The 14,442-nt window shown below is 37.7% G+C and overlaps 1 protein-coding gene across 1 annotated transcript; it reads right to left on the bottom strand.

Annotated features, from left to right (window-relative positions):
• Positions 1 to 10,858: 10,858 nt before the first annotated feature.
• Positions 10,859 to 13,549, bottom strand: LOC113327768 (triacylglycerol lipase 2-like). The gene is made up of 9 exons (XM_026574901.1): positions 13,051 to 13,549; positions 12,857 to 12,961; positions 12,563 to 12,703; positions 12,349 to 12,459; positions 12,093 to 12,251; positions 11,934 to 11,974; positions 11,749 to 11,831; positions 11,542 to 11,637; positions 10,859 to 11,435 (listed from the first exon to the last, which is right to left on the bottom strand). The coding sequence occupies exons 1-9, from the start codon at positions 13,309 to 13,311 to the stop codon at positions 11,122 to 11,124; spliced, it is 1,311 nt and encodes a 436-aa protein (XP_026430686.1). The 5' UTR covers positions 13,312 to 13,549; the 3' UTR covers positions 10,859 to 11,121.
• Positions 13,550 to 14,442: the final 893 nt, after the last annotated feature.

Below are 14,442 nucleotides of genomic sequence, written 5' to 3'. Positions count from 1 at the left end.
AACCAAGTGTATCTGCTTAGTTCCGCCACTATCCCATATAAATTTTCGCATGATCTTCTCCAATGACTTTATTACTGCAACTGGAGCAAGGAACACAGAGAAGTAGAATATAACGAGACTGGAGAGCACAGATTTAACTAGGGTGATTCTCCCAGCCCTTGTGATAAAACCTTTCATCCACGAGGCCAGCATTGAGTCAAATTTTTCAACAATAGGGTCCCAAAGTGTCTTTGCTTTTGATTTAGCCCCAAGAGGCATTCCCAGGTATATGAAAGGTAGGGCTTCAGTTGTGCATCCAATATTAGCAGCCCACTGATGCAAGTCTGGAACCTGACCCACTTGAATTAACTTGGTTTTCGAAGGATTTACTCGAAGTTCAGAGACTGCTTCAATGCATTTAAGTATGCTCATTAGATTGCATAATTCCTCCCATGAGAGGTTGATGAAGAATACCGAGTCGTCAGCATAGTGTAGATGCGAAATAGGAGGGATCCTGGTTTCACCGAAAATCCACTAAATAGTCCAATGTCTGCAGCCTTGTCAATTATCCTCGAGAGACTTTCCATGGCTAGAACAAAAAGAAGAGGGGAGAGTGGGTCTCCTTGTCGTAGCCCGCGAGAAGCCATGAAATTTCCAAAAGGAGAGCCATTTAGGAGGATTGAGAATGTTGGGGAGCCATAGCAGTATCTCAGCCAACTTAACCATTTTTCTTTGAAGCCCATTTTACGTAGTACATCCTCAAGAAAAGACCAGCTCACTCTATCGAATGCTTTTTCTAAATCCACCTTTCAAATTAGTCCAGGGTCTTTATCCTTGATTCGAGAATCCACCAGTTCATTCGCAATTAAAATTCCGTCGATGATTTGTCTTTCAACTATGAAGCCAGATTGACTTGGATCAACTAATTGAGTCATTAATGGTTGCAGACGAGATGATAATACCTTCGCGATGACTTTGTATGCACTGGAAAGAAGGCTAATATGCCTAAAATCTTTGGCTGTCTCCACATGATTCTTCTTTGGGATCAATTTTATGAATGTGTAGTTGTGCCTCGTATCCATGTAGCTAGTACTTGAGAATTCATGAACCATATCCATGAAATCTTGTTTGATAAAAGACCAACATTTTTGAAAGAAGATTATAGGGAAGCCGTCCGGGCCTGGGGCCTTATCATTTACCAAGCTTTTTAAGGAAAGTAAGATCTCATTTTCCGTGATTGGTGATTCCAGATTAATTGCATCTACTTGGGGCAATGGATGTAGATGTACGTCACCAATTCTTGGCCTGTGAGGGAACTCTTCAGATAATAAGTTGGAGTAGAAATTTGTGATATGATCAACAATTGAATCTTTATCGGTGACAAGTACTCCATCGATGAATATCTGCTTAATCCGATTTGCTCTTCTTCTATCGGACGCTGTCTTGTGAAAAAATGGGGTATTACGGTCACCAGCTCTTAACCATTCATTGCGAGACTTTTGCTTCATTGAGATTTCTTTTTGAACTTCAACATCTTCAATTTTTATTTTGGCTTCAGGTCTTTCAATAAATTTTTCTGTTGGGAGGGACCCCATATCAGCTTCAATACCATCAAGTGTGTCGATAGTGTGAAGACACTCTTGAATTTTATGATCCAGAAGACCGAATTCAGTCTTGTTCCATAGCTTGATTTTTTGCTTTAAGGCTTGAAGCTTGTTCCAAAAGATGGTACTGGGTGATCCGTGAAAGGTGAAGGAGGACCACCAAGCATTAATATTCTCCAGGAAAGATGAGTGATTAAACCACATAATCTCTAGACGAAATGGTGATGGTCCCCATGAGGGTTCAGCTAGGTCCAAAACAATTGGGATGTGATCCGAGGTCGGCCTTGTTTTAGCCAATTAAGAGACAAATGGGAACTTGGCTTCAAAATCAGTTGAGAAGAACTGGAGATGCTTGGCCATTCGACCAAGTGAACTTGGACCCTTTAAGAGGAGGGTCGATAAGAGCATGAATATAGATGAACCGGGAGAATTTTCTCATGCTATGAGTAATACCTCTTGAAGTATTTCTTTCTTCAATTCACCGAATGACATTGAAGTCGCCCCCGATAACCTAAGGAATTTCCCAGAGGCCTCTGATGTAATGTAGTTCACGCCACAAAAACTTTCTTTCAGACACCTTGTTTGGACCGTATACTCCTGTGAAGAACCAATGAAAGTTAGTAGCCACAAATCTACATTCAACTGAAAGTGAGTATTCACCCTCCAACGAAGAGATAACTTTGATTATAATAGGATTCCAGATTATGATTATTCCACCGGAAGCACCTACGGATGGTTGAAAAGTCCAACCCATCGAGCGTGATCCACAAATTTCTGCAATATCAACCTTTGTGCAGGTAGACATTTTCGATTCTTGGAGAACTACAATTGATGGTTTATGCAACTGTGGAACTTGCTTGACTGCCGCTCTTTTTGAGGAGGAGCACAGACCCCTTGTATTCCATGACATGATTGTGGTACTCATTTGTAACTCTTCTGTCCCTTATTTTTTGCAGACCTTGAAGGTAAGTCCACAAGAGAGGAAGAATGAGTATTGAAGTTGAGTCGTCGATATTCCCTTTGTAGCTTTTTAGACAGAACTGGTTGAAATTTATTCAAAGAAGAAGGGGTATAAGAAGTGGGGGATACAGGGGAAGTAGGGGGGAATGGGGAAGTGAGGAGTCAGGGATTGAGGGAGGAGTGAAAATTGCATCACATATTTCTGAATTGGTTGGGGAATTGTCACAAACAGGTAGAGGGGAGACAACGAAAAGGTTGTGGATGTCTGAGATAATGTCTTCAGAGAAAATTTCAGAGTTTGGGTTGTATGAAGCAATTGGGGGTTCCGAAAAAATTTCAGAGTTATGGTCAGGTAGGTCTAGGATTGATAAGGAAAAATTTTCAGATGGTTGAGAAGTTTTAGGAGGTTGAGTGAAAGGGGAGCTTGATTTATCAATTGGTCCATCTCTGGACAAGAGAGATTGGACAATAGATTTGGATAACAGGGGTGAAGAGGCAAAGTCAATACCTGAACGAGATCCTAATTGAATTAGACGGAGAGCTTCTTGATTAATCCAATTATATGTAATTCGATCAGCATTACATATATTTGGTACCAAAGATATTAACCAACTGGGAGCCGGACAAGGCCCCAAAATTCCAACAGAACTATTCGTCGTCTTGTACACACAGAGCTCTCTAGAGTTCGGTTTCCCAATTGATAAAGATGGTAAAATAGAATTAGTGGGTGATGGTTGCAGCAACATTGTCTTGGGTGGCGAAGAGAGAGACAAAAAGCGATAACGGTGGGTGATTTTCATGATTAAAGGTTTGAGTTTTTAGAAGTTCAGGAGATGATATGTGAGATGTAAATAATGAGGATTGGGGTGTTGGGTATTGATTGTTAAACGTAACTGAGAGGTGATCGAGATTAGACGAAAGAGTATTTGAGGTTGAAGGAGGGGACTGAGGATTTTGGCCAGAGGAGGGTGGATTGTAATCTGCGGGCCGATTTTCGGTGTTACGAGGGATTGTAGGGCAAGGGCCTGGGACATTAAAGGTGTTATGGTAGGTAAATGAATATGATGCTGGGTTAATAATGGCCCAAGGGGGAGAACAGAACCAAGGCGATCGAAATTTTAAAAGCTTCTTTTTTTCTAGTACTTTGCGCACAAGCAACATTAAAAGTCTGAGAGGATGATTGAGACTGACCAGGAGAAGCAGATGGTTGTTGCAGGGAGACGTTAGGTGAAGGATATGGTATCCAGTCCATTGGAGAAAATTCGTGTCTGTTGTCTCCCATGTGAGACCTAGACCTCTTATTTTTTGTTTTGATTGTAGACCTCTTGCTTGTCTTTGTCTTAATGTTGTTTTTACGTACGTTCATTGATGAGGCATTAAACACATTTCCAAACTTTGCAGAACTAGTAGAAGAAGCAGCAGACTTACTTCGAGGGGTCGCATTCTTCTTATCTTTGACCTCTTTTCTCGGTCTCTTTTGATGCTTTGATCTTCCGTTTTTGCCCCTTGTTAGCTGGATTGGATCAACTGAGATCAGAGGCCATTTCCAGAAAGGGTCGCGTGGGACCACGTCTTCAAGTTGAACTAGAATTCTGGCGAACCCAACCGCCGTTTTCAAATTCAACCATCTGGGGATTGCATTAATCCCTTTGAGATTTCTAATTCTGACTCTTGTTGCCGAAATATCAGATAAATTTAATGTTGATTTATCAACTTCAACTAGTTCTCCGCATTTATTAGCTAGAGCGTTGATGATTGTAGAGGACCATAAGTGCATTGGGAGACCATAAAATCCAATAGTGAAGAATGTTTCTCTGTTATGATTATGAGGTGTTTTAATGAGGATGGTTTTCAGGGAGAAAAAGTAAGAAAGTTATTATCCAAAGCTACTGATGATGATTTGGAGAACAATGTTCGCACTTTTTGATCTTCAAAGAACATGATTGCTCTATGATTGTCAATGGGCATCATGTCGAAGGGTTCTAGTGTTTCTAGAGAGTTTACCAACTCTAGTTCAATATCTTTCCATGCATAGATGGGGTTAGCCGCAGTACATACCAACCCCTTTTCCCAAATTTCTAATGAGAGTTTGTGGTCTTTGAGAGAATCTTGTAGATTTAGAAAAAAACCTTCGTATTGTGGGGATGGGTCTTGGATTTCTGTGACAGAGATATGGTTTGGGATTGTGACTAAGTTACATGGTAAAACATAACAGATGTTACTGAGGTTGGGGTAGGTTAAGAAGGGAGACGTGAGGTGGTTGGGGGGGGGGGCTTGGGGAGAAGGGATTGGAGTTTGAAGAAAAATTGGAGCACAATTTAGTAGTTGGATATGAGATATTAGTCTTTTATGTATTCAAATTGGATGAAGATGGATGAAGTAAAGACTGCAGTGCAGATGCCATAGATGACCATCCTGAGCAAAACTCACCAGCAGGAATGTAAAATGATCTAAGAATTCCTTTGCCGTCGAGCCTAGATAGAGTGAGACGAAGGAAAAAGCCTTTTTTATTTGAAGTTTTTTGCATTGTCAACCACGCTGGATTATCAGTAAAGTGCCAGTTAGCATCATCATTTTCTCCATCTTTTATGGCTTCAATCATGGCAGACTCCAATTTAAACGCAAGATTCATTGTTATGGCTCCATAAGCTTCAGCTTTGGATCCATTTTCAGATAGAATAATATGAGAAGATGTGTTTCTTTTCATGCCGCCATTAATTTTTAGCTTCAAGGTGAAGTTTTTGTGATCTATCCGGAATGATATTGGAGGTGGAGTAGGCAGTGGGGAAGAGTACACTGGCGGTGAGGGAGGCATGATTACGGAGGTTAGGGGAGAAAGGTGTCTAGATGGTGGTTAGTGGTGGTGGAGGAGGTGGGCTCGGGTTAGGAGATAGGAGAGAGGGCAGAACTTCTTCTTCTTTGAAATTGCACTTCGCTGGAGTAACTTTGAGTACGTGAATTCTTCGTTTCCAGTTCTTCGCTCTCTGTACTTCTTTGAAGTAGGTGTCTATGTTGTATTTCTTCTTCGCTGATGCTCTTCTAGTTCAGGTCATTGATCTCTTCGCTGATTTCATCTTCGCAAAACTGACGTATGAATTTACTTCGTGGATGCTTCTATTTGTTTTTACTTCGATTAGAGTTGAAGTTTTGCCAAGCCAGTATGGTTTCTTTACGTTAGACGATGAACTTAGTATATCCTTTGAATTCAAACATTAGTAACTATCTGGAAAAAGCTAAAAACCAATAATATTACAATTTCAATTTCTAGTAATGATTTCTGTCAATGCTACAAATGCAAGCTTGGTTGTTGTAACTCTAAGAACTTTCAGTAACCAGCATCATTCAAATAATTACTGTAGTAAGAGATAAAACGAAATAAGAAAGATGAGAATTATCACTTTTAATTCTGCTGCTTGTGGTCATTAGAGCTGGTTTATCTGGTTCGTCTTCTTTTGTTCGTTTTCCATTATTGCTGAGTTAAAGTTGTTGTCTTCGCTGGATTTTGGGGACGAACTTCGTATTTTTGGAATAGAAAGGTCGTCTTGGTCATGTCTTTGCTTTGCTATTGTTGAATGCCTCTTGGCGAAGTGCCTGAATATCACGAGTTGCCCGGCATTTCACGAGCAAGTAACTTTGACGAAATGAATCTGAGATGTCACGAGTTGACTTGCTCCCTTCTTTGAAGTCTCTATGTCGCCATCAGTTCACACTCGCCATTTCCATATCATTGAAGTACCTTGTTATCGTCTACCCTCCGTAAATTATGAGTTGTTTTACTTCGCGTAGTATCTCGTCGTCTGTTATTTCGTTGGAAGTCATCAACTTCCACGATCTTCGTCAGAGCTGCTGTTGTTGTAAACTTGAGTCGAGTGTCTTTCTTCTTCGCCACTGAGAGATTTCTTCTACCACGAAGTATTTCTTTGTAACTTTCTTCGCCTGAACTGATTGGTTTCTTCTGCTACTTCGACAGATGTTTGCGATCGATTCCAAGTTTTCCCCTATCGGCTACAAAGATTTCTTGACGAGGCTGGTTTTTTCTTTTGCCGTTAGCAGTCTGTGCTGGGAAATATTTCCAATCATACATCACTGCAATCAACAGGTCAACTCGATTAGGTATACATATAACTTCGCACATGGGAAAATCCCCAAATCAAAAAATTTTGATACTCTAAATTTTCTGAAATTCATTTAAATGGGTTTGTAAAACAAGATTTGTTTGTTCCAAATCTGTAAAGAAAACTGATTTTGAGTTAAAGATAACAAAAGAAAATCAAGCTTTTATGAAGAATAAAAGGCTTAAAACTCTCAGATCTGGATAGTTAGATAAGGAAGAGATTTGTCCTTTTGAGACTAGATTGTTGATGAAGATTGATTTGAAACTTCAAATCCTTCTCTGTTACGATGAGGTTGATGATGCTGGTTAAAACTTTGTTGAGATTTCCATTGTTTGGCCTTCAAAACTCGTTAGCTCACTGGAACTAATGAGTATGAGTACTTCACTGGAACTTTTTGACCAAACTTCATCAAAATTTCTAGATCTTTTACTCGAATCAACATATCACAGGTTCATTCCTCCTCCCTGTTTCTAGCGCCAAAATATAACTACGGAAAATTCATAGTCACATCCAAACCTTCATTTGTATACCAAATCCTAAATCTAAACATTTATTCACAATCCAACTGAAATATGAATACTAAGTATGCTAGAAATGTAAATGAGACACATGATTTTTACATGGTTCGATCCATAATGGGATCTACATCCATGGTTCTTCACTATGATTAATTGATTTACAAGGTGAGACTCCATTAATAAGTTTTTGGAGCTCTTCTAGATCTAGTTTTTTGGGAAAGAAGATGAAGTTTGACCAAATAAAATCCGATCATTTTCTCTCTCTTAGATGTTTTCTTAAGTACTATAGAGTCGAAATGCATTTACAAAAATGTCCTTTACATATAAATTAAAAAAACTAAACTAAGATACTATGTACCTAGTTCTAGAGATGCTAAGTTACTCGTTCCTCCATACGGCGCCATGCATCGAAGGTGGTTTTTGGTATCCATAAGTATTACATACATAATCCCATAATCGAGTATTAGGAACTCGACACGGAGTACTTCGTCTAATATCCGTGTCAGAAATGTCACTAGGTGCTACGTGGATTTCTGTAGAAGGTAATAATTATTCAGAAAAAATGTAGTCAGAAGACCGAATATGCCCAGGTGAAGTACCGGCTGACACGTTTTCTGTAGCTTCAGACGAAACACCGGAATTCACTACGTTTTCTGTACATAGGTCATGTGAACACCTGTCACGTTCTTTGACTTGGTCACTTTCTCTTGAATCTCCACCTAAAATATCATGTGAATCAGTATTTTCAATGGTTCTCCCTCTGTCCTCTAGATTCGTAGTGGTTAATTTTGATTGTTTTGTAAGGAGTACCAACCTGTCCTCCATCTCAAAATGACAATCTCCATCGTTATCATCTAAAGAAACAACTGCATAAGGAAATTTGTTCTCCAAGGAAACTACATCACGCGATATAAAATTGTTTCCTTTCCAAATCAAAGAAATACCGACCCTTTTTTTCATAAGGATAACCAAAAAATATACAACATCGACTTCGTGGATTAAACTTGTTTTCATCACGAGGGACATGACTTGCATAGCACAAACATTCAAGTACTCGAATATGAGCATAAATAGGAGGCTTTCTATGTAACAACTCATAGAGTTTTCCAATTGAGCAAGGTAGTAGGCGTGCGATTAATGATATAAGCAGCACTTAAGATACATTCACCCCAAAACCGAAGAGGTAAATTGGCTTGAAATCGTAAAGCACGTGCCACATTCAATATATGATGATGTTTGCGTTCAACTCGCACATTTCTCTTAGTTGTATCCACACATGAAGTTTGAAATTTCATATCTTGTTCAATAAAAGATAGGAATTAATGGAAGAAATTGCGTACCATTATCATTGTGCACCTTCTTAACCCGTCTATCAAATTGTGTCTTAGCCATAGCACAAAAATTCTGAATATTTTGCACCATCACAATTTTATGTGCCATCAAATAAACCCAAACACAACGAGAATAATCGTCGACAACGATAAGAAAATGATGTGCACCACAGGATGATAGAGTACGATAAGGACCCCACACATCGTAATAAACTAAATCGAACAAATCATCAACTTTATTCTCACTAACAGGAAAAGCATCCCGAGTTTGTTTAGCTTTAAAACAAATATCACATGATTCATTAAGAAATCTCCTAAAATCAACTTTATTCATGCCCGAAAGTGAAGAAACAATCTTATTAGACGCATGACCTAAACATCTATTCCATAAACAATAATTTTCTCCAACAGATACTCGATTTGCTGTAATGAGCGTTCCACTGTGGAAAATATAGACCCCATCTCGTTCCTCACCCACACCAATCACCTTCCTCGTAGTGCAGTCCCGTATCACACACAATTTATCATTCAAAGTGACAATACATCTCAAATCTTTAATTAAACAAGCTAAATAAATCAAATTGCAGTGAAGATCAGGAATGAATAAAACACGAAATAATCTCATATTTTTTTCAAACACGATAGTGCCTTCGCCTGGAGCATGAGAGTATGTGTTGTTCGGAAGCTTTACAGAAGAAAACCCTATTTCATGAGTCTTAAATAAAAACTCTTTACTTCCAATCATATATCGTGAAGCTCCTGTATAAGGTATCAAATTACCATAAAGCTTCTCCTTCGAATCACTATTCCAAGTTTTAAGCATTTGTATAATGGTTTCTCATTGAATATCAGTAAGAATACATCTTGTGACGATAGAGATCCTCCACCTGAATTAATGGTTGTGATCGTTACATTAGCTACAACAGTCATGGTGCTAATCTTTTCTCGCTTAAATACCATGAAACAACAAGGTAGAGAAGATGAAGACTTTGTATTATCAAAAAGCTTTAGGATACAAATCCGGTTCTCTCTAGATAAAAAGGAAGAAATCCGAAAACCCAATTTACACAAAAAAAAAAATCTTTTCTAAATAATATATTTCCTAACCATATATACAATATACACATATCTCCTAATAAATATACACATATTTCCCAATACCAGGTTTGGAAAATTATTCGACTCTCTGATCTCGACGATGGAAAAACAGACTCCAAGCCAAGCCAATTTGAATGAACTTACATAGCAAGCAAGCAGACAAATTGCTGAATTATTTTTGACGCTTGAGGAAGGCGATCATAGGCTTGAAAACGATAGGGTTAGCATTAGTAGCGATGATGAAATCAAGATGACCATAATTCTCAATCTTTTGAACTTCAAGTTTATTTTTAGGATGATCCATATCACTCAGTAAATGTTCGACGTCCTGCATCTGGAGCCAGTGCTGGAGCATCAGAAATGCTACCGCCAATTCTTGCACCATAAGCTCCACGAGGCTCGTTAAAAATAACATGAAAGACTACTAGGAATAAGAACCAATATTGGATGAGACCCATTGTTTTCTTCTTCTTCTGGTACTAATGGAGGGAAATCTCAACTTCTTTGATTGGGTGAAAAAATTCACCGCTTCTTTAAGAATTTTACACAGATAAATTAAAATCTAGAAAATTTTCTCAGATCTAAGTTTTTTTGGTGTGGAGGTATCAAAATCTTTAGATTGTTTGCTGTCGCACTGCTCAATGGTGCAGAGTTGAAGAACCATTTTTTTTTTGGTGTTTTGTTTCATTAAATGAGACGGTATATATAAGGAGTTAAAAAATGGAGGAATGGTAGTAGTGGAAATTATATTTTCAACCACCAAAATTTTGTTGAAAATCAAGGAGTTTCACCGATGTTTTCTCTCATCTACTGATCCATTGTATTAAACCTTTAAATAGTCTAAACTTGTTCCTTGATGTAAAATTTCGTAAGAAAGTTATTGATGAACATAAAATGAATTAGCGCCTTGACCTTGCAAAAGCTATTTATAGAATACGGACTCATAAATTATCTGAAACATAAACGTAACAGACAAGTCATGTTACAAACATCAATTCTGTTATATACAGGAAGGACAGACTTAAAGTTTAAGTTGTTGTAATTAAAAAGCATCTTAATAGTTCTCCGAACAAAGAAAAACAAGGATTCATATTTCTTCTTGGAGTAGTCTGTATGGCTTATTCTTATATTTCTTTTGTCCTGTTAAAGTTGGATTTCGTTTCGTTTCTTTTTTTTTGTTTCTTTGCCGTTGGCTTTGTTTGCCAAGAAGCCCATAATAATAAGAAAAAAAGGAAAAAAAAATAAGCGACACATAGAAAAGGAAAAATAAGTTGATTTCATTGATAATTAGATATGGAACAACAATCAACAACACAACATATGTTATTCCTACAACACCCGCAGAAGATCGAGCTGCTTACAGCACCACCCACCCAGGTCCGGAAAATTATTCGAACTCTCTGATCTCAACAACGGAAAATCAGACTCCAAGCAAAGCCAACTGGATAATTTCTAGCCCGTGACTGACATAACAATGAATGAACTTACATACCAAGCAAGCGGACAAATTGCTGAATCATTTTTGACGCTTGAGAAAGGCGATCATAGGCTTGAAAACGATACGATTAGCATTCGTAGCGATGATGAAATCAAGATGACCATAATTAGCAATCTTTTGAACTTCAAGTTTATTTTTAGGATGTTTCATATCACTCAGTAAATGTTCGACGTCCTGCGGGTCGGCTAGTGCATCATTGACTCCGTAACTGATGAATATTGGAAGGTTCTTGGGAATGTTAGTTAAGGGATATGGCGGTGGCGTTAGTTGTCCATACTTTACCATGTTGAGGAGTCCGTAATCATATTTCGTAAATTTTCCTGAATTACTCGCTGCAGTGTTTTATATTATTCAAATAAATTAGATAAAGATATATGTAATGAACTAAATCAAAGAAACGAAGATCAATGTTGATAATGTACGTAGTAAAACACTTACTTTGAGCTAAATGCATGCTGTTCTTCGCTGAAGTCGATTGAGGTGAATTTGCAATGAATTTATCAAAAGACGTGGCATTGAGGCAGCAATTTTTTCCTATGAATTAGTGTCACCAAAGTTAGTAGGTTACTAATTTAGTATTTTCCAAAAATTAATCAGGACGAGAAATTGTTGTTGAATTATAAAGGGGGATTAACTGGTCCGTACCTGTAAAACTCGATACCGAGTCAAAACAATTCAACCCCTGTATAGATTTGCAAATAGCCCCGAGATAGGCCGACATACGTTCGCTGTTCATAACACATTAATAAAAAACCACCACAAATCAAGCTTATCAGAAGCTAACTATAAAATAAATTAAACTACAGATATTGTCAAAAAATAATTCTTACTCCTTCATATTGACTTCGGCCATGGCATAGGCTCCTTGAAACTGTGGAGAGAATAATTAAAGAGGATCAGTCCAATATACATTACAGTCGTATGTTTTAAGATGGAATGAATGCATTTTCTTTAGAAATAGGAACTAAATGGTTTAAACTATTGTCTACCTCTTGCGCAATGGTTTTAGCAACAATCCGACTCATTTCGTTGAGCATATGGCTCAAATAAGCAACGGGGCTGAGCAGTGCAGCTGCTTTCAGCTTAGTAAGAATTTCGTCAGGAGCTTTAGGCCCCAGAGAGAATGATGCGAGTGCCATAATTGTTCCCTGCCAGTGACAAAATATATAATTACTAAAACCGCATCAAAATTATTATTATTACGATGAAGCTTGATTTTTTTTTAATCTTCTGAACATTACTCACCTGGGAATGTCCAATATAGTTAATCTTCTTCTTGGTTTGTTTGTACACGAAATTAATATAAGCTGGAAGATCAGATAGTGCCATATCATCCCATGAATAGTCCCAGTATTGCTGTACGTCAATATATACATATATATATCAAATAAATAACCACCTAAGAGAATATAATACTTTTTTTCTAAGAGAGTTTGTGAAGGCGTGTAGCAGTACGTACAGGTAAAAGTGTATTCAGTCTAGTATGACCACGACTGTATCTCGTTCCTCTGGTATTACCGACCCAAACATCGTAATTATTATCAGCTAGTATGAATCCTAGAGATTCTTTCGGCGAATCCAGAAACCATGACGCTCCGTCCTGCATGCATTAAGGCCATCATCATCAAATATATTTGTATATCCCATGTATATATATGAATAACAGCATCTGCATGTGTTTATGTTTTGTGAAGAACAGATATCTGCTGCTATCTGAAAGCGCCATTCGAGAGAATTAGAGGAGAATGCATACCATAAATAACCCGTGCTGCAAGAAGGCTGGTTCTTTGGTCTTTGGATTACCTTTAGCGCTGTTGACCCTCTGAAGGGATAGAATATAACCATCCTTGGTTGTCACCTGTATATACATCCTATATTTAGTTAATTTCATTATTACGGAAATTAAGCGTAACTGTGATGCATGTGGTTTAGAATCGAACATCATACTTTGAATTCCTGGCATTTGTAACCAGCTTTTGTGACCATAGTTTCACACACTCCACCCGCTGTCAATGGTGTTTCCGGAGCCGGAGCGGAAGCTGGAGTCATATCTGGAGCGGGAGCCGTATCTGGAGCCGGAGCCGTATCTGGAGCCAGTGTTGGAGCAGAAATGGTACCGCCAAATCTGGTACCATAAGCTCCACGAGGCTCATTAAAAACAACATGAAAGACTACTAGGAATAAGAAGCAACGTTGGATGAGACCCATTGATTTCTTCTTCTGGTACTACTTACGGAATTTTCAATTTCTTTGATTGGGTAGAAAAATTTCACCTCTTCTTTAAGAATTCTACAGAGATAAATTAAAATCAAGAAAGAATTTTCAGATCGATGGTTTTTTGGTGTGGAGCTAATGAAAATCTTTAGATTATTTGCTGTTGAATTATTCAATGGTGTAAAGAACCATTTTATTCTGTTTTTGTTTATTTCTTGGTGTTTAGTTTCATTAAGTGAGACGGTATTTATAAGGAGTTAAAAAATGGAGGAATGGTAGGGAGAAGAAATCGGTCTTGATCTGGATTGAAGTTGAATTGTGCATTGTAGGAGTGAAATTTTAATTTCTACCACAAAAATTTTGTTGAAAATCAAGGAGTTTCACCGATGTTTTCTTTCATCTACTAACCCATTCTATTAAACCTTTTAATAGTCTTAATTTGTTCCTTGATAAAAGATTTCTTAAGAAAGTTTCTGATAAACAGAAAACACGGACTCACAAATTATCTGAAACACAAATATACGTAAAAGATGTAACAGACAAGTCATGTAACAGACATCAATCCTGTTATACAGAAAAGACAGACTCTTAACATTCAATTGTTGCAATAAAAAAACATGTAGTTGCAATTTAATGTTTCTCCTAACGAAGGAAAAACAACTCGTAGTTGGATTTTTGGTAACGTCGTCCGGTCTGTCCTTTTGAAGCGATTAATTGAAGCTGCCGCTTACGTATACTGGTGTGACCCTTAGATATGACACTTGAATAGGCGACTAGCCCCAAGAATCTGCAATAATTAGATAAAACCATCACATGGAAGATTAAATGCAAATCCGAAATGCTCACACAACATGAACGAACTTCATACAATGTGATGGATAGCATATTAGCATCGAGTAATTCTGGAGAGTCTAGCAAGCAATATAGAATCAAATATTCAATTCACATAAATACCCATAATTTTTGTAAGTGCGAACTGTCTGATTAGAAGATAACGGAAAATACAAGCCGAACTCATATGAAACTAGTAATCTTAATCGAATAAGCAACAAGATACGGAATTCTAACTTCGAAAGAATAATAACGTAACAATAAAATAACTAATTAAGTACGAGGGACGGTAAT

Source organism: Papaver somniferum, unplaced genomic scaffold (genome assembly GCF_003573695.1).
Source record: "Papaver somniferum cultivar HN1 unplaced genomic scaffold, ASM357369v1 unplaced-scaffold_107, whole genome shotgun sequence".
Classification (NCBI taxonomy): domain Eukaryota; kingdom Viridiplantae; phylum Streptophyta; class Magnoliopsida; order Ranunculales; family Papaveraceae; genus Papaver; species Papaver somniferum.
This window is presented reverse-complemented; position numbering and strand designations above follow the sequence as displayed.